This window comes from Hemicordylus capensis, chromosome 5 (assembly GCF_027244095.1).
Source record: "Hemicordylus capensis ecotype Gifberg chromosome 5, rHemCap1.1.pri, whole genome shotgun sequence".
Classification (NCBI taxonomy): Eukaryota; Metazoa; Chordata; class Lepidosauria; order Squamata; family Cordylidae; genus Hemicordylus; species Hemicordylus capensis.
Genome location: NC_069661.1, coordinates 193,297,202 through 193,321,865, shown reverse-complemented (window position 1 = coordinate 193,321,865; position 24,664 = coordinate 193,297,202). Strand labels below are relative to the sequence as shown.

At 41.6% G+C, this 24,664-nt stretch overlaps 1 protein-coding gene across 1 annotated transcript in view; it reads right to left on the bottom strand.

Moving 5' to 3' along the window:
• ZDHHC17 (zinc finger DHHC-type palmitoyltransferase 17) overlaps nucleotides 1-24,664 on the bottom strand; it is an 80,588-nt gene that overhangs the window by 35,845 nt on the left and 20,079 nt on the right. The window contains exons 2-7 of the mRNA XM_053252738.1: nucleotides 21,403-21,506; nucleotides 16,053-16,175; nucleotides 13,324-13,401; nucleotides 5,682-5,826; nucleotides 3,321-3,385; nucleotides 2,529-2,691 (exon numbers count right to left, since the gene is read on the bottom strand). Of these exons, the coding sequence (XP_053108713.1) occupies nucleotides 2,529-2,691; nucleotides 3,321-3,385; nucleotides 5,682-5,826; nucleotides 13,324-13,401; nucleotides 16,053-16,175; nucleotides 21,403-21,506 (678 nt within the window). The remainder of the gene's footprint in view (nucleotides 1-2,528; nucleotides 2,692-3,320; nucleotides 3,386-5,681; nucleotides 5,827-13,323; nucleotides 13,402-16,052; nucleotides 16,176-21,402; nucleotides 21,507-24,664) is intronic.

Below are 24,664 nucleotides of genomic sequence, written 5' to 3'. Positions count from 1 at the left end.
TCTCTATCTTTTGAAGGATGAGAAAGGTTCCATTACCCACCCTAAGCCCTTGGGACAGTCCAAGAGCTTAAAGACAAAAGGTACTGATGAGAAAATGGAGGCATGGGGGTGATCTATAGATAAGTACCAGTCTTTATTACATATACCACACTGGCCAAGATCCGGAGACATATTAGTAGACAATCCATGCTAGAATTAAAACAAACCACCTGACTCTTCTCCGTGTCTATGCAATCTAATCACAGCTTTCAAAAATAGGCATCATTCAGCATCATCACAGAGATGTCACTACCTGATAGGCAGCTAAGTATTACTGCAACAGAAAACCTTACACTAAACTCTAACTCACAGAGCTCAACAGATGAGGACTCGGGGGTTTCCTGAAGAAGGGCATCAGCTGAAAAAGGTGCCTTCAGCTCATTTCAGATGAATACATGACCCTTGGAAGAAGTCATCTACAGAGAAATTCCTGCAGTTCCATGTAGGCATTTTGTAGCGTCTGAAGCAATTCTAAGCTGAAGCTCAGTCAGACCAACTTTACTTGGTGAGCATGAACATATCAGAGCAGTAGTGACAAACACAAGAAACTCAATATCTCTCTCTCTCTCTCTCTCTCTCTCTCTCTCTCTCTCTCTCTAAGACATACCTTTCATTAATCTCATGTGTGGCAGCTCTCACAAGGGTCCGCAAGCGAGCTACCAGGAGGGGCAGAGGACAGGCATGCGGGCGGAGGGGGGAAGGTAAGCGGCAGCAGCCGGGGGGGAGGGGAGAAAACGGCAACAGCGATGGCCGGCGGGGGGTGGGGGGTGGCAGAAAGTGGCAGTGGGGGGTGGGGCCTGAGAACGTGGGGGAGAGCCGATGGGGAAGGAGGGGCGAGAAAAACTCCTCCTGCTTCCACTTGAGCAGGCTTCCTTTCATATGTATTAACAGGGACACAAAGAAGAGAACCTGGAGTGCCTGTGTAATGGGGGTTATCTGGAAGAGCTAGTGTTTTTTCTTGCCTCCCACTGATGCATAAGGCACAGAGAACAACCCTGCACAGATATTTAAAAGGCTGGAATAACTGCAGATGCTCTGCGCCGGGCCCAGCTAGTGTATAAATGATAGCATTCTGGGAAACTAGTTGCTTGGTACACAATTTCAAGCTGCCCTGCGATAGAAAGGAAATAAGCTGGTACATTTTTTTTGATGGACTTTTTGTACTTCACTAAAACTTCCATTTTCTAAAGAGACTTCCCTCAAAGCATAATGAAGAGCAGCTCACAATTAAACATACAATTTGCTAAAGTTAGTGCTTTCAAGAGGCTGCTGCCTCTTCAAACACTAGAGGCTAGATCACTTCATGCTGTATGAACAGTCAGTAATAGTTTCTTAAAACCTTGATAAAGCCAATTGTGTGCCACAATAATCCAAAATTTTATTGGGAGCATAATGGGTAGGACCTTCATATATCCTAAAGAATAAAATAAGCAAAGAGTTTTTTAGGCCAGACTCTGTTGGAAGAAGGCAATGACACATATACCCCTTTCCATCATGTGCCATAAAATGACAAGGAAGGGAATCTCATATGCAAATATAAGAATTTAAGAACAGCCCTGCTGGATCAGGCCCAAGGCCTAACCAGTCCAGCATTCTGTTTCCCACAGTGGTCCACCAGATGCCCCTGAGAAGCATCTGGTGCAAGGGAGGCTGCGCAACCCTTAGGGACATGATTTTGGGTGGCACAGAGGGCTTCCAAAAATTGCCAAATAACCATTGTGCAGTTCGTTGGAAAGTTTTGTTAGGCTGCTCTCTCCAGTGCACCAGTGCATCCTTGCTCTATATATCAGTCTTTTTTATTGCAGCAAATGTTGCAGAGTGGTAAAGTTTTCCTCCTTTCAGTCCACTTCTGCCCAGATACTACAAACGCTCTTCAGTAATATAAATCCTCCCAATAAATTACATTAATTTAGGAATATGGCTACATGTTTAATGTATCATTTCTTTTACTTTTACCTTTGTGTGCCATCTTATAACTGTTGTTTCAAAATAAAAGCATGTCTGAAGAAAGATAACATGGTCTACTGCTGCTTGCCAATGAGGCAAACACACAGATGTTCCATACTATAGATATTTTTAGACAGATTTAATTTGTGAACTAAAAAGTGAAAGGACGGACCTTGGAAACAGAGAATTTTAAGATTTGCAGTTTTCACTGATGCAGGCTTACATTCTTTAAAAACTTATTTTATAATTCAGCTGAGCAAATAGTGTTAGCAGCTGGTATTTGTCTAACACGCTGGAGAAGCAGGTCCATGAGGCAGTGCAGCTGAAAGAAGAGAGTTAGTGGGCTGAAAATGATCATGGGCTGAGAGGAGAGGATGCACATAAGGTGGTTGGGGCTGATGGGGAAAAGGGCATGGATGTCTGAAAGAGCGGTCAAGGATGAACACAGTGGGGTCAACCCTCACAAAGAGTACATGGATAGGACGACTGAATTCTACATTGATTAGAAATGCAGATTTTCCATAAAACAAACAGAAATTTACCTTGATATTTTGGGCATCAACATTAGCTCCAGCTTCTAGAAGAAGACTAATCACTGTAGTATTTCCTGCTAGTACTGCCCAGTGCAGAGCTGTGTTCTTATGATATTTGTCTCCCAGATTCACTGAAACATTAAAAGTAAGCAGCAACCGAGTTGGGTCCACACTGAAAAATAAAGCAAATTTATATCAACAAGGACACCATTATATCCAGTGAACAATCCCCTTCAAGGGAGTACTTATTCATGCAACACAGATCAAATATCTTTCTCCAGTAATAAAATGCAGTATTTTTCTCCTACTGAGCTCTATAAAATACGCTTTATGAAATAAGCACTAATGATCAGTTTTCAGTCTGTGAGGCAGAATTCTATAGAAACTAACAGTTTCCAAGTCACTAGTGCTTTTAATGCAAGACAAAGATACTTAAACTGGATTGCATGAATTAATGCTCTCACCTCCTTCCAAGTGTTGAAGGGACAAATTTAATATGAAATTACAAGAACTGCGGTCTGGCCTATAGGAAAAACATATGGCTGGTAGAAGGCTTGCTATTGTACCTTCTTTATAACAAAGTAACAATTCAAAGTGTTTTGTAATGTTTTATTTTTCTTACATAAGACAAATGTTGAAGAATTCCCTCACAAGAATTCTTTGTAATAAGGCTTATTTTTCTCCAAAGTAGCCAAAAAACTAAATTTAGGGTAGATATCTATTTACATATGTTATATAGTTTATATTTTATTTACTGATACAAAATATTTAAAATAGGTCTGATTTTGAATGAGCAGTTACCTGTGTGTTCTGTAAGCTGCCCACATTAAAGGAGTCATTCCATTTTGATCCATCATATCTACATCCTGATGGAAAGAGTAGCAGTAATCAGACAAGCAAAACTGATTAAAGTTGATGAAAGAATTCAGAGATCAATAAATCAACATGAACTGGTGCAGTAATGCAAAGATGGTAACTAATATTTTTAAATCTATTCAGTGAAGTTCACACATAGTACAGAATGCTTAATTTACCACTTTGTGCAAATATAATATGAGATCATATATTGTAATATATGCTAGAGCACCACCTGCTGTTGCAAGTAAGCTACTTTTACAAGAAGCCAGCACAAAATTATAATAAGTGACTGGAAGATTACACATCAACACCACAAAGAGAAAACAAGTACAATGGCTAGGAACCAAAGAATCAGGGGCGGAGTCACCATTGGGCCAAAAGGTTCAAATAACCCGGGCCGGGCCCAATCAGAGGACGCGCCTCACAGCGCCAACACTCCCCCCGCGTCTGACGTCAGACATGGGGGTGCTGGTTTAGCTCTCGAGCGGGGGCTACGCAGCCCCCATTTGAGAGTTAAATGGCCGTTGCAATTGCGGCGCGGCTGCACTGCAAATGCAGCACCAGCCTAAGTAGCTCCTGAAGGGCCCATGCAGCCCCTTCGGGAGCTAAACAAAGGTGGCCAGGAGTGGTTGTGGGGCCTTGTGGCTCAGTTTGGGAGCCAGACCACGCCCCCTTGTCTGACATGAGACGCGGGGGTGTGGCTAACCCCGTGTCTGATGTCAAACATGGGGGCGGGGTGAGCGGGGCCGGCGGCAGTCACACTCTGCAACTGCAAAGAATTGTGCAGCTTCTTGAACAGCAGGCTCCATGCTCCATTTTCTGACCACTAAAAATCAGTGGGCAGCATCCAGATTTAGTTATGACTTAGGTAGTCATAATATTTTTGGGGTTTTCTCCACGAGTACTGCAAACATTTTAGAAATAAAATCTGAGATTCTCAAGAATCTGCTCAGCATTTAGATTTTATAGCATTCATGTACAGAAATACACAATGTTTTAATGCTAATATCAGAATTTACTGTAGCTTTTAAAATGTCATATTTAGCAGGGGTAGAGCAACTGGCTCTATTCAACCCCAGCATAACATCCTTCCAATGGATGTCACTTATGTCTACTTCATGTATCTTTCAAGACCATGAGCCTTTGGGGCAAGGAACCATCTTATTTTTATTTATTTCTTAGGTAAACCACTTACAAGAACTTTTTTGTTGTTGAAAGGTGGTACGTAAATAATAGAAATAGTATTACTAGCCAGTGTGGTGTAGTGGTTAAAGTGCTGGACTAGCACCAAGGAGACCAGAGTTCAAATCCCCATTCAGCCATGATACTTGCTGGGTGACTCTGGGCCAGTCACTTCTCGCTCAGTCTAACCTACTTCACAGGGTTGTTGTGAGGAGAAACCTAAGTATGTAGTACACCGCTCAGGACTCATTGGAGGAAGTGCGGGATATAAAATGTGTAATTTTTAAAAAATAGTATGCTCTCCCTTCCCAATTGAAACTGATTTGAAGCATATTTTGAACTCTGCTTAAGCAGCAATTCCTGGTTAGTTTTAACTGCAGTCAATGAAGCAGTGCACCAGTGTAATGCTTACCTCCCATTTAGACTAGCAGAGTATGGTGAGGAAAAATGAGCTTCAGAAGGGAAGGAGAAGATGGATACATAATCCTGTGGCCTGCCCCCAAACGATAAACTATGGATCAGTTCCCACAATCAAAGAAAGCTGCTTCAACAAAAATCTGAGATCCCTGCCCCAACACATGCTCACACAGAGCATGTCATCTGAATTCAGGATTTTTCAGCAGTCTTAACTTGGCAGTGCACCAACTGGACATAGAATCGACTTGAGCAAACTGACTTCAGATCCTGATAATGGATCCAAGTTGGGTTGATTGCTGAAAAATCCTGAGTATTATGAGCATAATACCAGAAAAAAATATGGACTCATTTACCATTTTTTAAAAGACCATAGCTACTCTTTAGATGTGGATAAACAAGTGACACTTTATAAGCAACATACCTCAGAATGGAACACATTTTATCCCAGTTATCTTGTGTGTTTCATATGAAAATTGTAATTATATTTTTCATGCCCATTTTGCAGTCAGTATGGCATGGTGAACAAGTTTTTGTTCAGTCAAAACTGACTGAGTATCCCTGCCAGTCTCTTAATTACTCTGTGGGACAGAATAATTTCTAATATATTTACATACATTTTTTTTTTTTTTACAATGAATAACCCATGAAAATTGGGTCTGTAATGCAACCACAAGTAAAAGCTACAGTTAATAAGGATGGACGAACCTGTCCCTTGGCTATTAGATACGTGACTATAGAAGTATGTCCAAACTGGGCTGCCAAGTGAATGCAACTGCATCCTTCTCCATCAATTAATGATGGGTCTGCACCATATTTCATCAGCTGTACAACCATCGATAAATGACCCTGTCTAAGATAATAAGAATAGAAGATACAGAGAACTTTGTAAAGTAGTTTATTACAGTATTAGGGTTAAAAAAAAACAAAACCCATCAAATACAAAGCACTGGAAGACCAAGACGCCATCTAGTTCAAAACAGCCCAGATTACTGCCTGTTACAGGAGAGGGCCATCCATCCTAGTCCCTTTGCCTGACAAATTAACTCATACAACAGTATACCACAAGCATAGAGCACATGACTCAAAGTAAGCAGGTCATGCACTGAAAAAAACAAACAAACACATCTCTATGGTTTAGGGCACATTTGCACCAGCTGTTTACTCAGGATACATGCAGGTCACACCAAATCCAAGTTGGAGTTACTGAACTGCGTTCCACTTCCAGGCTTGGTTACATAACATAAATTTTGAGTCTTAATAGTCAATTATAGAATAATTTATTTTATCTACTAGTAGGTGACACCAGTTGTTTGCTGGGCAAAGTCATTTTGCGTAGATTACACATCTCAGAAAGTTCAAGAAATTAACTATATGTAATAGAATTTTTTATTAATGTGCTTGCAAAAGGGAAGTAAAAGAACAGTTTAAAATTTGTAGGATTTCAACTTCAAATATTATTCATTTTATTGTATAACAACCATCTATGGTAAATTTAAATACTAGTGAATCTGAATCTGAGCAAGATAAACAGGTTGCTCACCTGTAACCATTGATCTGGTGGTGATCCGTTGCAGTCATAAGAGTGGGTTCTGTGCCTATGCGGGACCATTTGGGCAGAACTGACTAGCTCCTCAAAGTGCTTAGCCCTGCCCCTTGCACGTGGTGCATTTGTTCAGTTTGGACAGGCTAGCATTTTCTCCTCAATTCCTGGTGGACCAACATTGGAATCCAAACGTCTTATGGAAGCAGTGTGCATTTCTACAAGTTAAGTAGTGTCTTTTTCTCTCTGCAAATATATTATTAGTATTACTTGTTTACACAGTCAGACAAGTGTTATTAACTGGTTTGTTTTATCCAGACATTGAGTCCTTCCCAAGGACCTGGGATGGCTGAATATTATTGTCAATTGTTATAGATATCGTCGCAGAATATAGGCTGTTCCCAGTAAAGCTGCTTTTTGTAATTGGCTGATGATGATTTCTGTGGCCCCTATGGTGTTGAGGTGCTCTTCAAGGTCTTTTGGAACTGCACCCAGGGCGCCAATTACCACTGGGATTATTTTGGTCTTTTTCTGTGGCAGAAAAAGACCAAAATAATCCCAGTGGTAATTGGCGCCCTGGGTGCAGTTCCAAAAGACCTTGAAGAGCACCTCAACACCATAGGGGCCACAGAAATCTATTATTATTATTATTATTATTTATTTGATTTCTATACCGCCCTTCCAAAAATGGGTCAGGGTGGTTTACACAGAATATATACATATTGTCACTTTGCATACTGCAGCAGGGCAGGCGAGAGGGTCTTATGACTGCAATGGATCACCACCAGATCAAAAGTTACAGGTGAGCAACCTGTTTATCTGGATCGTGATCTGTTGCACTCATAAGAGTTGGTCCCTAACGAGCTCTCAGTCTGGAGGTGGGTGCAGTATGCTAAGGTAAGACCTTTTTCAGCACACCCACACTGACTTGAACAAGCTTATCTGTTAGAGACAAATAAAACTATTTGAGAGCCTGAAACACCGCCAGGAGCTCCAAGAAGTTTATGTGCATCTGACATTGGCTCGGTTACCACAGCAGTACTGGTGGTCCACACTGGACCACAGGCCTTGAGTTTGAAGATCCCCACAATGGGCTCCCCAGCCCCGTAATGATGCATCCGTCGTCAACCAGGCTGGGGTACCCAGAAGAGGACTCCGGACAGCAGGTTGTTCTGTTTTGTCCACCACTGTAGGGACACAAGAATTGGGGGATGAATTGTTAAGAGCATCTGTGCATTGTCCACATTCAGATGAAATGCAGACAGAAACCAAAGCTGAAGATGCCGGAAACCTAGTTTGGTGAAGTGCACAGTGGAGTTGCACGATGTCATGAGGCCCAGCAGTTTCTGAACTGCATGGGATTACTGTCTGGGTTGCATCATGAAGGAAGTCCCTAGTACCTTGATGTGGAGGAAGCGTTCCTCTGGTAGAAATCTACATTGCAACTATGGATCAAGAACTGCCCTTATGTAGTCTATGTGCTTGGAAGTTCCAGTCTAGACTTTGTCTAGTTGACCTGAATGCCCAGATCCTTGAGTAAACTCAGGACTGTCGAGACTTGCAAAGGTAACTTGTCTTTTCATCTTCCTACCAGGAGCCAATCTTCGAGGCACGGAAAAATGGTTAGGCCCTGTGCCTGAAGGTGAGCCACAATGGCAGCCATGCATTTCATAAATAGATGGGGTGCCATCACCAGTCCAAACAGCAGGATATTGTACTGGTAGACATGGTGTCCCACTGTAAACCTTAGAAATTGTCTGCGGTTGGATTAGATTCCGATGTGGAAGTACGCATCCCGGAGATCCAAAGTTGCAAACCATTCCTTCCCATGGATAAGAGGAAGGGTGCTCTGCAATGTTACCATGCGTAACTTGCGCACGTCCACATGATGGTTCAGCCACCTCAGGTCTATGATTGGTCTTAGTCCCCCATCTTGTTTAGGGACCTGGAAGTAGCAGGACTAAAACCCTTACCACTGATCTGTCCACTGAACAGACGATATTGCCCCCTTGTCCAAGAGAGTATGAACGTCCTCCATCAGTAATGAGGATGTAGATGTGTACTTAATCCCATTGCTGCTCTCAATGTCAAGGTCAATGTTGATGCTCGGCGTTGAGCTGCTGGAGATGGACGATTGAGGACCACGACTTCTGGAGTCGCAGGGTGAGTGTGAGGTGTCACTGGCGCCGATTGGAGTGTCATTGAGGAAGGAGTGGCTCAGGATGTGGTGGAAGACTACAGCAGTAGCCCATGTAATCTTCTCAATGTTTTTTGTACAGTGGTGCCTCTCCGGCATCAGAAGATTTATGCCTTTTATGATGGGAAGAATTCGTAGGCAGTTTTGGCGCTTTAAATGTCTCATTAGAAGCTGCCATGGAAGCCCGGGTTGAGGATTTAGATTGCACAGTGGTAGTCCCTGACTTTGGCTTCAGTACCATGCCCAATGTCAACTTCAACACTGTACCCGATGTTGAGGGCACAGGAGTGTTGATCGGAGAACTCAGCATTGGGGTGCTAGGGCAGAGCACTTCATCGTAAAGGGTAGCCCTCAACCGTAGCACTCTATTTTTTCTCATTTGATGAGAGGAAGTTAAACTAATCTTACAGTGGAGGTGTTGTGTTCTTCCCCCAAACAAAGCAAACACAAATCATGATTGTCTGTTGACGCGAGTTTAACATTGCAGTGAACACAGTGTTTAAAGCAGGCCTGCTCAACTTCGGCCCTCCTGCAGATGTTGGCCTACAACTTCCATAAACCGTGGTGATTCTCTTTATTTAGCAGGGGGAGAGTAACTGGCCCTATCCACCCCCAGCACAGTACCTCCAGTGACTGTTGCTGGTGTGTGTCTTATGTTTCTTTTTAGAATGTGAGCCCTTTGGGGACAGGGATCCATCTTATTTGTTTGTTATTTCTCTTTGTAAACCACCCTGCGCCATTTTTGGAAGGGCGATATAGAAATTGAATTATTAATCTTAATCATCATCATCATCATCATCATCATCATCATCATCCCTGGCTATTGGCCACTGTGGCTGGGGATTATGGGAGTTGTAGTCCAAAAACAGCTGGAGGGCCACAGTTGAGCAGGCTTAGTTTAGAGTCTTTTTCTTATCCATAATGGGAAAATAAGGAAAACATACTCAAGTGTGAATGAAAGTACGAGTCCAATCCAAGGTCGTAACCGAATAAACCGTCCATTTCGACTAAGTTGAGAGTATTTAGAGTAAGAGTTGTCTCGTCCAGTCCGAGTCCTTACACTTAATAAAATAACTATTATAATATTTTTTAAAAAACAGAAATTGTTCTAATCCAAGGAGCTCGCTGTCCGAGGTGCTGACACAATGGAAGCCAGAAAGGAACTGAGGAGAAAACGCGAGCCCGCTCAAACTGAGGAAATGTACCATGTGCAAGGGGCAGGGCTAAGGGCTTCGAGGAGCTAGTCAATTCTACCTGAATGGTCCAGCACAGGCGCAGAACCCACTCTTATGAGCATAACAGATCATGATCCAGATGATCTGCTTTTCTTGGGCAGGTTGTTTTGGAATTATTGATCTGATTATTGAGTTAAACATCTGTTGAGAACAATAACAGTTAAAATATGATGACACATTCAGAAAGTCTGCTTAAGAAATACCAAAAAAGTTATTTCAACATGTCCCCAAGCATATTCTGGTGTGAAAGGTAGTGCACTCAGCTAATTTAAGTGGATGGGTTGTGAATCAAAATTTGGTATCTGTAGGTTATTGGGAAGTATGACTTTTTTCACATAAATTCTTCAAAATATATAGCAATAGCAATAGCACTTACATTTATATACCGCTTTATAGCCAGAGCTCTCTAAGCGGTTTACAACGATTTAGCATATTGCCCCCAACATTCTGGGTACTCATTTTACCGACCTCGGAAGGATGGAAGGCTGAGTCAACCTTGAGCCCCTGGTCAGGATCGAACTTGTAACCTTCTGGTTACAGGGCGGCAGTTTTTACCACTGCGCCACCAGGGGCTCTAATTTTGACCTCCAAAAATTGGGGAAATAACCCACAATGAGGATCTCCATACACAGTAGAAAATATAAATAGATAATACCCCTGGGGAGATAGAGGTGCTAGTTATTTGACAGCGCTACATTTTTCCAAATTTCGGGCTGCATTTGTCCGGGCCTGGTTCAATGTGTTACCCTCTTCTCTTTTGGATCGGAGGTTTGCAAAAGATAATCCTGTTGCGGTTTTCTGCCCTTGTGGCGTTGGCCTTCTGGAAACTGTCACCCATGTGTTGTTGTACTGCTCGTTGTATCGGGACGCTAGAGAAGAGCTCATTTCGCCTTTGCTACTTAAATTTCCCGGAAGGTGTGATCTCTTTTATACTTATTACTGCCTCGCGGATTCAAGCCCTGGGACTACAGCAGTTGTGGCTAAATTTTTCTATATTGCCATTAGGTTGAGGTCCCTATTAAGTGCCTAACTGCGAGAGCTGTCTGTTGTTTTTAAATAATGTATTATTATTTATTGTAATCTGTCATATTGTGTTTTAGCATTGTTTTATTGACGTATTGTGTATATTTGTTACTACCATTTTTGCTGGCCAATGGCGGTAATAAAACTGATGATGATGATAAATAGATAATACCCCTCAAGATCACACACCTCAGAAAAATTATCTTTTTCTTAGAAACCTCTTGGGAATTAGCTTCATTAAATTTACCTGGCCAAGTTGTTCTATTGTCCAACACCACTGAAGAATTTTATTCCTCATTTTTCTAGCCCTTAGGAGCAAGCAACAAGTTTTTATGAGCTTGGATAGCCAAGAACCTGAGACTTAGCTAGGCCCAGCAATCTAAATTTTAGAATTTAGATTCTAAAATCTAAATTCTACAGCTTCAGCCCATTTTTAATTTCTTTCTTCTTTTAAGTAGAGACTGTACAAGGAAGAGGAGAATTGCTTCTCCCCTTCACAGGGTGCAGGAAATGCCAATATTTTCTCTTTTTGGAAAGAGAGGAATTCCATGTCAGCCCAAGTACCAGCAGAGTCAACCATTGCTCCAGGTATACCTTTTCACTATGGCAAGGGAAAGAGAAAAGCCCTGCTATGAAGGATCTTCCACATATTAGAAAGCAGGAGACAAGGTATGGAGACAGGCAGGGAACAGAAATGGCTATATTACCTCTCCAAAAATAAGGGGGACTCCAAGGTACACAAACTAGCCAGCATATTACGTACGTGATCAAGTTGTTTAAGATAACAACTAAAGTGTAGAAATATCTCACAATTACTATGAGATCCCCTTTTTGCTTTTAAATTACTCGAACCTTGAAGGTTACCTTTTTACCACATAAGTATATTTTGTGTAAAAGAATATTTAAGCAGTGGTGGGCAGGGAAGGGAGTGAAGAAGCGATTGTACATACAGTATAAGGACATTTTCTTGCTGTTTTCCCACTCATCTCATTATTGTAGAGGTGAACACTTGAACTGCACCTGAATCTGCATTAATTTATATGTGGAATTTACTCTGGATACTGAACTCACTTTCAGAGCAGGTTTAATACCTAGGGTCATGTCTGTTGATCCTGCTGCAGAGTCTTCCATCTCTGTAGAAGGTATAAGACATAGAGAGTGAAACTTCCAGTCTAGGATCAACAATTCTTGGATAAGATCCACTGAATGAACATGGGGGTTCCCCACTGTAGAAAGCTGCCCAATGAGCATATTGTTCTTGCACATGGGTTTTTCCCAAAACAATTTGCAATTAAGCAACGATTTTCACCTATTTATCTCTCTCTCTCTCTATCAAATTGGTATTTGGTTCACCGCCCCAAACTTCTGTCTCTGGGCAGTTTACAACAAATTAAAACACAGAAAGTAAAAACCTAAAGAAATTTAAAACCGCAGTCAATTTAAAAGCTTGGGTGAAAAGATAGTACTTTAAGTACTTTTAAAAAGTTGTCAGAGATGGGAAGGTTCTTATTTCAGCAGGAAGCATATTTCAGAGTCTCGGGGCAGCAATAGAAAAGGCCCATCCCTGTGTGGCCACCAGATGAGCCAGTGGCAACTGCAGACAAACCTTTCCCAATGATCCCAATGGGCGATGGGGCTGATAGTGAAGAAGATGTTCTCTTTAATACCCTGGCCTAAGCTATTTAGGGATTTATAAGTTATAACCAGCACTTTGTATTTTGCCTGGAAGCTTATCAGCAGCCAGTGTAATTCTTTTAGTATATGAGTAATATTGTCTCTCCAAGATGATCCGGAGCCCAACCTGGCTGCCACATTCTGTACCAACTGCAGTTTCCGGACTATGTACAGAGTGGTCAAGTCTGGAGGTTACCAGCATACGCGCCACTGTTCTGAGGTTGTTCATCTCAAGAAACAGATGCAGTCGGCGTATCAACCAAAGCCAATAGAAAGCACCTCTGGCCACTGCCTCAACCTGAGATACCAGGGAGAGGTGTGGGTCTAGAAGCACTCCCGGACTGTGTACATTTTCCTTCTGGGGAAGTGTGACCACATCCAGAATCAGCAGATCAAAATTGTCTCCGGAGTTCTGACCACGCACAATAAGTACCTCTGTCTTAACTGGATTCAGTCTCAGTTTGTTACCCCTCATCCAGCCCATTACTGCCTCCAGGCAGGCATTTAGAGAGGTTATGCCTTCTCCTGATGATGCTGACTTGGAGAAATAGATTTGGGTGTCATCATACCGATAACACCCTGCAGCAAATCTCCAAATGATCTCTCTCAGAGATTTCATGTACATGTTAAAGACAGTATGTAGTACTTAAGAAACAAAATATTCAAATTTGTCCCCACCTTGTTGCCCAGTGAAGGGGTGTGGAGTTTAGGTCCCCTCCTAGCTGGTCAACAATAGCACCTTTTGATATGTAGTACCTGCAGGCATAAAAGAGGTAAATGTAATAAATAAAGACAATAATTAAAAGCATTGGCATCGAGCAATGTGAAACACCAAAAGCAGCTGTGGAAATCAATATAATTTTATTTGAAGTTTATTTCCTGTTTGGCCATTAATGATTTCCTTCTTGGAAATGCTTTAACAATGGTTAAAACAAAAGTTTTAAAACCCAATTAGTTTCTTTTCTAAGGATCTACAGAAGCTGAATAACATTTTTAAATCAGGCCAGTTTATCAGAACTTAATTTAATACACAGCAATTACCTAGTGAAAAATGTTTCACATGAGTGACTACTCATGCCATTAGCATCAATTTTGACTAAAGAAAAAAGATCATTAACACACACAAACAAGTCTGTATTCACCCTAGAGAATGCAAACAAAAGTTTTTACCATCACAACTAAAGAAGCACACAAATTTGTGCAAGCAGTACAAAGCCTGCCAATGCTACTAATTAAGGGCCCTTTCTAACAGGCACACATTTGGCACCCATACTGACGGGTATGTCAATCTGAGCCAGTAGTGGAGCCAGGGAATGTAAGCACAGGTTCTGCCTCATACCTAGAGGCCCCGCCGTGTGTGCACTGTGCACCAGTGACACCCATTGCGCGTGACATCACACGCACGTGGGCATGGCCTGATCGCTAGAGGTGAGCCCTTCAGAGCGCATCTCCAGTCAGCATTTGCTGACTGTGTGCATTTATTTCCCTTTCTCTCTCTCACTGACTCTCACAGGCCCTTCAGAGACCAGGCCATGCCCATGTGTGCACTACATGACGTGCAAAAAGGGCATGGCCCAGTCCCCGGAGGGCCTGTGTCCAGAGCTCATTCCCAGCCAGCATATGCTGGCTGGATGAATTTATTTCCTTTTTTCTCCCTACAGCGAGGGAGAGAAAGGGAAATAAATGTACCCAGCCAGTCAACTTTCCTTTCACTAAGTTAGCCCATGTGCTTTCTTCCCAACTTAGCCAATTTGCACCTCAAAAGTTCACCCATCCTCCATCTTGAATTGGGGTGGATCACATCATCACAAACTATGCCACTGAGGTGTCCCTACAACTATACCAAACTTGAAAATTTGAAATCGAGCCATGCATCGCAAAGTTCATAGGGACACAGGCACAAACACACACACACAGCTGGGTCGTCTCATAAGCTTACTTTCCTCAAGCAAAGTAGACTAAAAACCACTACAAATGTCAGTCAAGTGTTCCTGCATCACAACCTGTATGGGGGCAGAAAGCAATGACAGCCAGTGCACAATACAAACATTATTGTGCAAGTAAGCTGATGCAAGTTCTGCACTAAGATACACTAAGAAGTGAATAAAGTTAGGATTTTAAATGTGTTTTAAAAGACACACATGAAAATGTTTAAAGGCTATGGAGAAATATTTGAATTCTAGACTTTCCAGGATTTATTTTTATTTGCTACAAAGGCCCTCTAAGGAGCTTATAACAAAATAATTCTTAACTCATCAGAAACACAATTAGAAACCAGATTTTTTAAAAAAACAAAAACACAACAGCAACTGATTTATCATACAGAAGAAAGTAATTCCCACAATGGGCATTATTAGCATTGAAATAATTCAGAGTTTTGTGCCATTTCTAAAATTCTGAGGTGTTGGCATATGCTATCAAAAATAAGAATTTAGATTGAGGGGGTTTATTTGTACTGAAAATTTAATCAACCTAAATTGAAATAAACTGCAGTCGTTTCTCATGGCTTTCCTGAAGTACTGCCAACTGAACATTCATAACAATTAATTCAAAAGATAACTGACTGTATATAGTTTATCAGACTTTAACCAATGACTTAAAAGCAGAAATGCTATTCTTTTGATATAGAAATTAGTGCACTGTGGAAACAAACTCAACAGCTGCTCTATTAGGTGTATTAACTGATCTTAATTTGGCTTCTGGGTAGGTCAAACTTTTGACAATTACAGAATCACACACAATTCTGGAAAAATAAGACACACACTTGCTGACATCCAGACCAAGAAATGCTCACAGAGAGCTTCCACTCGTGTGCAGAGGGGGAGAGGCCATTTTTTGTGATCAACCCTTCCCTCTGCAGCCTCATGTGCATTCTGAAAATATGTCCCTCAGAGTCCCTCCTTAAGAAAATATGTTCAGAAGGCACAATATGTCTTAAAAACACAAGGCAAAGGAGGCAAGGGGGACAATAGTAAAAAATCACCCTTCCCTTGTGTGCATGAGCAGAAGCGATCAGTGTGAGCAACTCTTGGTCTGAATGTCAGCCACTATATACATACAGGGCTGCTCAACTTTGGCCCTCCTGCAAATGTTGGCCTACAACTCCCATAATCCCTGGCAATTGGCCACTGTAGCTGGGGATTATGGGAACTGTAGTCCAAAAACAGCTGCGGGGACAAAGTTGAGCAAGCCTGAAACACATTTCAAAAAGCCATATGCAATATTGACTTGTTTTGGTTTTTTTAATTCTTTACAATCAATATCAGGGAGTGACTCAAAACATATACTATTTAAAACTATTTAAATTACATGGCCATATTTATGCTAGCCCTGCTACACAATCCTGACTGGGCTCTATCAACATATGTCTGAATCTATGATTTGATTTTCATAACATAGGTACTTACTTTACTAAATCTAATCTGTTGTTGATTGCAGCCCAATGGAGAAGAGTTACGTTTTCTTTATCTGGTTGCCGTACGTCATAACCTGCTTCCACCAACTCTCGACAGCGTTCATAAATGCCATACCTCGAAGAAAATTCCATTATGATGATGAGTTACTCAAATTAATAAAATTAAAGGGCGTATGAATTCAAGTGTGTTGTATTGCAGTGTTTCCTGAACCCACAAATAGAGAACACAATCCACAAAAAAGAAACAAAACTAGAGTGGATCACAAAAGAACTCAATGAAACCTTATTCTTCCTTCCCCACCTATGCCTCAGTACACTGGCCATTATTCTCTGTCCAACATTTCATATCCTTCTCAGAGACTCATCAGCTCCACATAAATCAACTCGTTCAGGAAAAACACAGTTTGAAAATCTAAGTCAAGGTTTGATATTATTATGAACTGTGCATTTATATCAAATCAGGCCACTTTGTTGATTTGTCAGACCAAATCAAAGTAATCACAGTGAGTGTATCTCACAAAACCATAAAAATCTTAAGCAGCATTCAGAGCTTGTGTGAACCGTCTGCCTGCACAAGCCATTTTCCCCACTTCCTTTCTGCCACTACCTGAGCTCCCAAAAGGAAGCCCGAGGGTCAAGGAACTCTTGCCCCTTGTGGTGCAGTATCTTTATAATTAATCCTTGAAAACGTGCCTGTGGGGATGCGTCCCGGCACCCAGCGGATTGGCTGGGCGGTGGAGGCGCCAGATTGGCCCACCCCTGCTAACTTGGCAAAGAGGCACTTTTTAACGTGGTGATTCTCTTTATTTAGCAAGGGGAGAGTAACTGGTCCTATTCACCCCCAGCACAGTACCTCCAGTGACTGTTGCTGGTGTCTATCTTGTGTTTCTTTTTAGATTGTGAGCCCTTTGGGGACAGGGATCCATCTTATTTATTTGTCATTTCTCTGTGTAAACTGCCCTGAGACATTTTTGGAAGGGCGATATAGAAATTGAATTAATAACAATAACAATAATAATAATAATAATAGGCTGGGCAGCGGGAGCTCACTCACGGCAGGAGGCTGTTGAGCTGCTGCCGGGGAAATGGCTGCGGCTGTGGTGAGGAAGCGGCCGCGGCAGTGGCCCCAGCTGTGGTGAGGCGGCAGCCTGCACGCCCACTGGGGTCAGGGGGCGGCTGGGCCGCCATGAAGAGGTGGCGGTGGCCGAAGGGGACCGAGAAACCGGCAAGAGGCAGGAGAAACCGCGGGCGGTGGGTGGGGGGGGAGAAGCAGGCCGGGCGGGTGTCAGAGACGCCCGATGGAAGACAGTCTCAGGGAGAAGGGGCTGAAGAGGGGAAGAAGAGTTGAACTAGGGGCGCAGACACTATGCGCCCGGTCAGCTAGTAATATTATAATTATTATAATACAATACTGTATTATAATACAATAATGTGGTGTAGGGGTGCTGCAGCAAAAGGGGGAATCATCATAAACTGGGCAGGGACACCAGAACAAAAAAGGGGCATCTGCCCAATTTCCAATTTCTCTTTTCATCTTCCTGCAGCAGCTCACATCACATACCATTCCACTGGGCAATGGTCCCTCAACTCCTAAGAAATGATATTTTGGAAGCTCAAGGCTTAGCAAGGAAACAGGTAATACAGCTTCTTTGAGCACCATTATGTTTGTACAGTTCATCTGGGTGCTATCCCTTGTATTTTAATATATCAAAAAAATGATACAAAATTACCCATAAGAACATTTCTGTCCCTTAGTTATACAACTATCCAATCTAGCTGCCTACAGGAGCAAAAGCAGCAGTATTGTGAACAATGAAATGGAGAAAAATGCTGTTCAGCTGGATACTACACTTGATCTTCATATCTTAAAATGTTGCAAGAGGTCTTTTATGACTTCACACTTCATTCTCAACTGCTCAGACAAGACTGTTTAGTTTATTTAACTTATTATCTGGGCAATAAAATTAGCAAGTTTACACCTTACATAATTTAAGGAATGACCTTATAGTTAAGTGCAGCCATTAATTTTGTATTGTTTTAAATCTAGGTAATCAATATTCTCCTTTTTAGAAATTTATTTTTAGAATGGTAGTACTCTGACATCAAAAATGTTGCTATTTTTCTACAAAACATTAGGTGGTGCTCACTTACAGATTTCTCTGAAGTATAAAACTGCTTTTCCACAGTGCTGAAATAAAAAACAACATGGAAAAACATCTCCATGTGTTCTTCCCTGAAGGCTTCTTTATGCCTCGGGCTGAAACTAGAGGTGTGGCAGAGAATTTGGATAGGAGCACTCACAATACACAACACCCCTAGCCAAGTGCTTGTGAGCAAGACTGGGTTGAACACAGGCCTGCTGGGCTACATTTATTTATTTATTTATTTATTTATTTAAACATATTTTTAATACCGCCTAAAACTTACATCTCTATTTAACACAAACCCACAAGTCATCTACTTCCACCACCTCCCTACAAACCTAACTTTGGGCTGCATGGGCCCAAAGATTTTTTTAAAATCAACATTTTAGACACATCACTAATCATGTAATAGGCATACTATGAAGTTACATATCACAATTTGAGACAAAGAAAGCGAATAAAAGAAAAATCCAATTATACTATCAGAACAAATTAAGTTCTTTGTTGATCTCTACACCATTTTTGTTTCATGTTACCAATCATATATGTATCCACTCTGATCACTCTTCAAAGTCACCCAAAGAAACCTTCCCACTATCTCTACTTCCTGTACCTCATAAGTCAAATGGTCAAAACTGAAATCTATCATAGCTCAAAGACAACATAAGCATCAATATTAAATAAGGAGTATCTTCTTCAGAGAGTAATAAAAATAGTAATTCACAATCCCAGCTTGCAACATTATTTTTCAAATAACCAACAAAACAATTCTTGATCTAGATACTGAACCCTTATAATAAAATCATTGATGTTACATCTACAAAAGAACAGTGAAGAGACTCTCCTACCAAATGTGGAAAGGGACAGAATAATCTTAGTTAATACCCACAATGTGAATACACTGACCTCCTATTAATTTGACACATCTTTCAAACTCCATGGTATGCAATACTGCTGAATCATGATTTTATAAACATTCATTATATAGTTATCAAAAAGTGACATTTTAGACCAACTTTCTAGACTGTGTTTCTAGATTTACTCTAAATAAGTATCTTCCTCAAACGCTGTCATTTATCTACAGAATTAACAGTATCAGACTTATAATTAGGTGCTTCCTTGGTGTGCGTGTGAACAAAGGAACATAGGAAGCTGCCTTATACTGAGTCAGACCACTGGTCCATCTAGCTCAGTACTGTCTACACAGACTGGCAGCAGCTTCTCCAAGGTTGCAGGCAGGAATTTCTCTCAGCCATATTTTGGGCATAGAAGATTAACATTATCCCTTCTCTAAATCTGTAATGCTTTTATTTTTCTAATAATATTTCTATTTCTATTATCACACTCCTCAACTGAAGTCATCAATACAGAAGACAGAGTTGAGTTTTCATACAAGGTTTTTCCTAGGGATGTGCACAAATTGATTATTTCAATTCGATTTGTGCCAGAATCGGATCACCCCTGATTTGTTTTGTGTCCGAATCTCCCCACCCCAAATCACCCCAGATTGGATTTGGATTCAGTTTGATTTGGATCATTTAGGGCCTCTTATAAAGGTCCAAAGGGCACCAAATTTGGGTTGTGGGTACGTCCCCATGGGTGCCACCTACCACCCAGATTTCAAGGCAGTGGGGCACTGGGTTGGTATTTAATGGTTTTTTTTTTAGCTTTTACTGATTTTGTATCTTTCCACCATAGGAAATAATGGGGATTTGAAGTCACCCTATCCTAACCCTAACATGGATCCCCAGCTTTAATTAAAAAGAAAGAAAGAAAAGCGGGGGGGCTAAGCTCTGGCCCTTGTAAAAGTGGAGTTATGGAGCAAAATGTGCAATCACTATTTTTCAAGTGTTTGGATTCTTTGGTGCCTAATAACTTTCCCTCATAATTTTCCCTATGAGGATTCATTATACACCTTTATTTCTTCTATTCATTTTGACTGTCACTGGACAGTGCCAACAGTCAACTGCCATGTGAACTACACCCTCCCACGTACACACACACTGGGGTACTCAGTTTATTTTTTTAGTAATTTTTGAAGTGTTTAGATTCTTTGGTGTCTTCATTACACACCTTCATTTCTTCTGTTCATTTTGACCCCATTGCTTTGCAGGGATTAGTGGCATCCCATGTGCCAACTATCCCCCACCCGCAAGCCACTGGTTACTCAGTTTATATTTTAGGAATTTTTGAGGTGTTTAGATACTTTGCTGTGTAATGAATCCTCATAGGGATTCATTACGAAGAAAGGTGGTTATTACTACTACTACTACTACTACTACTACTACTACTACTACTACTAATAATAATAATAATATTTCTATACTGCCCTTCCAAAAATGGCTCAGGGAGGTTTACACAGAGAAATAATAAACAAATAAGATGGAACCCTATCCCCAAAGGGCTCACAAACTAAAAAGAAACATAAGATAGACACCAGCAACTGTCACTGGAGGTACTGTGCTGGGGGTGGATAGGGCCAGTTACTCTCTCCCTGCTAAATAAAGAGAATAACCATGTTAAAAAGTGCCTCTTTGCCAAGTTAGAAGGGACACCAAAGAGTCTAAACACTTGAAAAAATTCCTAGAACATAAACTGCGTAGTATCCCACTGCCTTGTGGGTGGGAGGGGAGTGTAGTTGGCACATGGCAGTTGACAGTTGGTACTGTCCAAAGACAGTCAAAATGAATAGAAGAAATAAAGGTGTATAATGAATCCTCATAGGGACTAATTGAGGGAAATTGATTATAAACCAAAGAATCCAAACATTAAAAAAAAAAAAAAATAGTGATCGCACATTTTGATCCGTAACTCCACTTCTACAAGGGCTAGAGCTTAGGGTTTTTTTGTTTGTTTGTTTTTTAAATGAAATCTGGGAATCTGAGGGAAATAATAGGAGGAATATACATTCTGCTGCGATTTGAACTGAATCTGGTACGATTCAATTTGGACCCGAATCTAGCCAATGGACCACAGGAGTGATTTCTGTCTCCAAATCAGCTAGATTCGAGTACAAATTGATTTGTACCAGAAACAATCCGCACATCCCTAGTTTTTCCCCTCCATCCAAGAATCCAACGGTCCAGAGTTACTTTGTGTTCCTCAATATTTTTATGTGATGAGTAGTCACTTTCATGTTACTGTTTGTCAAATGGTGCTAAGATGGACAAACTATCTTAATCAAATAAGGCCACTTACTGTGTTGCTTTGACGATATCCCATGTGCTATAATCATCAATGTGGCTTTTGCGTCCAAGAGACTCACTGTATCCATGATTATAATGGGCTTGGGGCTTGATTTCCTACAAAAAGAGAAGCTTTGTTAGGCTATTTGATCCAGATCTGCTTTAAGGTTTCTTTGAAAAAGCTGCAGTTATTTTAACCTAAATGAATTATTTCAGCCATTCCATGATGATGTCAGTACAACTTTCCCATTTCAAGCATCAGTTTTTAAATAGCTGCAGCAATGACAACTTGAGATAGTAAACAGAGTATATTAGAAACAATCCACAAGGGTTGACAACTGACAGAGATAAGAACATAGGAAGCTGCCATATACTGAGTCAGACCACTGGTCCATCTAGCTCAGTATTGTCTACCTGGACTGGCAGCAGCTTCTCCAGAGTTGGAGGCAGGAGTCTCTTGCAACCTTATCTTGGCGATGCCAGGGAGGGAACTTGGAACCTTCTGCATGCAAGCACGCAGGTGCTCTTCCCAGAGCGACCCCATCCCCTAAGGAGAATACCCTGCTTAGCCAAGGGGACAATTCGTGCTTGCTACCAAGACCAGCTCTCCTCCCATAAATATATAGCTGTGCTCCCAGAAATATAGCAGAGTAGGGATGTGTACGGAACCGGTTTGAAGGACTGGTGGTTCCTCCAGTTCAAAGGCAAGGGGTTGAATTTAAGGGCAGGGTGCACTTACCCCCTCCCTTTGCTTTCCCCTCGCCAGCACTTCATTAGCAAAGGTCCATCAGGGTGGAAGTGTACCTCTCTGCTGCCCCATTGCCTCGTCAGACCCTACATCACTGGATGTACCCGACGCAGCTGCGCACATCGACGCATGTGTGCACATCGCGCTTGCGCACTCAATGGGCATGCTCACGAATGTAACGTGTGCTCGCAGGCACGTTGGGTACTTCCAGTGACATAGGGTACAACAAGGCAATGGGATGGCAGGGAGGTATGCTGCCACCTTGACGGACCTTTTGCTAAGGGAGCGCTGGCAGGGGAAAAGTGGAGGAAGAGGTAAGTGCACTCTCCCCCACCCTTAAAATCAACCCTCCCGCCTTCAAACTTCCCCCGCCCGGTTCCATGCACATCCCTACAGAAGAGTCATTAGCCTCTAGGAAACAAACTGAATGTGCACAAAATGTGCTACTATTTTAAAATATTTGTTAACAAGGAAAGAAACACATAGTTAAGAGGTGGATGTAGAACTCCTTAATTTCTTGCATTGTGCCAAAGTTGTTAGCACTATTTCCAAACTTTCTATATATCATTAACACTGGGAACTATAATCAAGGATTCCCAGTATGCAAATTTGTTGTGATTTCACAATGTAGACATGTAGAAAATCTGCATATTAGCACTGCTAAGTCTGGGATAGCGTATTGGCAGTAAACTGGGACAATACATTTTTACAACAGACATTCAGCAATAACTACTCCTTCCTTTATATGTCCCTCAGAAATCAACAGTTTGTGCTGTTGATTTCACAGAAGGGTGTTTGGCAAATCAAATATTTAGCAAACACATCTCCATTTAAATCTCCATTATAGCTGATAACCAGCCATTGGGAAATCCATCTAAAGTCAAGTAACAACTGCTCAAATCAGTCCTTGATACATTTTCTTTGGTGCCAGGAGCCAGGCCATGCATTTAGGAGTCCCCTCTGCTCCATGGGATACCTATCACTTGCCACAAGCAATGCCTTCCACTCCAGGGCAGACAGACTCATCACTTGCCCTCATCAATGCCCTATGGGAGCGCAGACTCCTTGCCTTGCTTTCTCATTCCTCATTCCTGGATGCTTCTGTCTGGCTCAGGAAGGCAATGGACCAACATGACCAGGAGAAAAGGGGAGCAACCTGCCCCCGACTTGCTCACTCGCTCCTCTTTCTGGTCACATCCATCACTTGGTTTGGATGGACATTACACTTACACTTCAAGGTGCCATAGCAAACTGGTACCTGGGAACTGTCAACCCCTGGCTCAAATTCAACTAAGGGATGTTGCAAGTATAAGCCCTTAACAGCTGACATAAGAACAGCCCTGCTGGATCAGGCCCAAGGCCCATCTAGTTCAGCAACCTGTTTCACACAGTGGCCCATCAGATTCCACTGGGAAGCCCACAGGCAGGAGCTGAGAGCATGCCCCTGCAACTATCCAGAGCTATCCTGCCTCTGAGGCTGGAGGTGGCCTATAGCCCTCAGCAGGGGCGTATCTAGGGTAGGGCAGGCAGGGCACATGCCCTGGGCGCCACTTGAAGGGGGCTCAAATTCTTAAAATTATTTTTTTTTAATGGCCACCAAAAACAAAATGGCCACTGCACATGCTCAAATGGCCTCTATGAGGCCCTAGGCCATGCCAGGCCTTGCAGAGGCCATTTGATCATGCACAGTGGCCATTTTGTTTTCAGTGGCCATTTAAAAAAAACCACAATTATTTTAAAAAATGGCCACTGCACATGCTCAAATGGTCTCTGCAAGGCCCTAGAGGCCAGTAGTGGGAGGGGTAACCTTTTAAGACCCACCCATGGCCTATAGGAAGCGCCCTGAAGGGGCTACAGGTTAAAAAAAATTAATTTAATATAATATAAGTCACTGTACACATATTCAGTTTGGCACTATGTACAGAGAATCAGGGCTTGTGAATACCGAGCTGAAGCTTATGAGCTAGGATTGTATTCATTTGCTCTTACTTTGCTTCTTATGATAAGTGAGTTAAATGTGGTGTCTTAATAATATAGCTATTAATGGTGAATTTGTCTTTGAGACATTGAGAGTTATCCTTAGTATTAAGGCCCACTGGGAGTTTCTTGCTCTCTTTCTCTCATTTTAACTGTCTTTCTGAAAGACTAGAATATATTCCAAGCAGTGACACAGTTTACTCTGCATATCCTTTAATTATTTTCAGAGTATCTGGGAAAAGCCAAATTCTCCATTTGTTTTTAAAACGTGTGTAATAGTGATGCTACAATGCATAGTAGAGAATTAGACAGGTACTTCTGTTTAGTTTTCCAAGTACACCTCCAGATAGTATTTGGATATTTCATGAGCCCCAGCATACTGAAATTTGTAGTTTTCCAGCATTTTTTGGTCTGGTTACATCCACTGCTAAATAGTTTTTGAAATTTTAAAAGATTAATGCGCTTGACATATTTTTCAGCTGATATTATAGTAAAGTTATCTGAAAGATGGGTGTCAGATATTTGGACAGGGAGTGCAATTTCAGTGCTT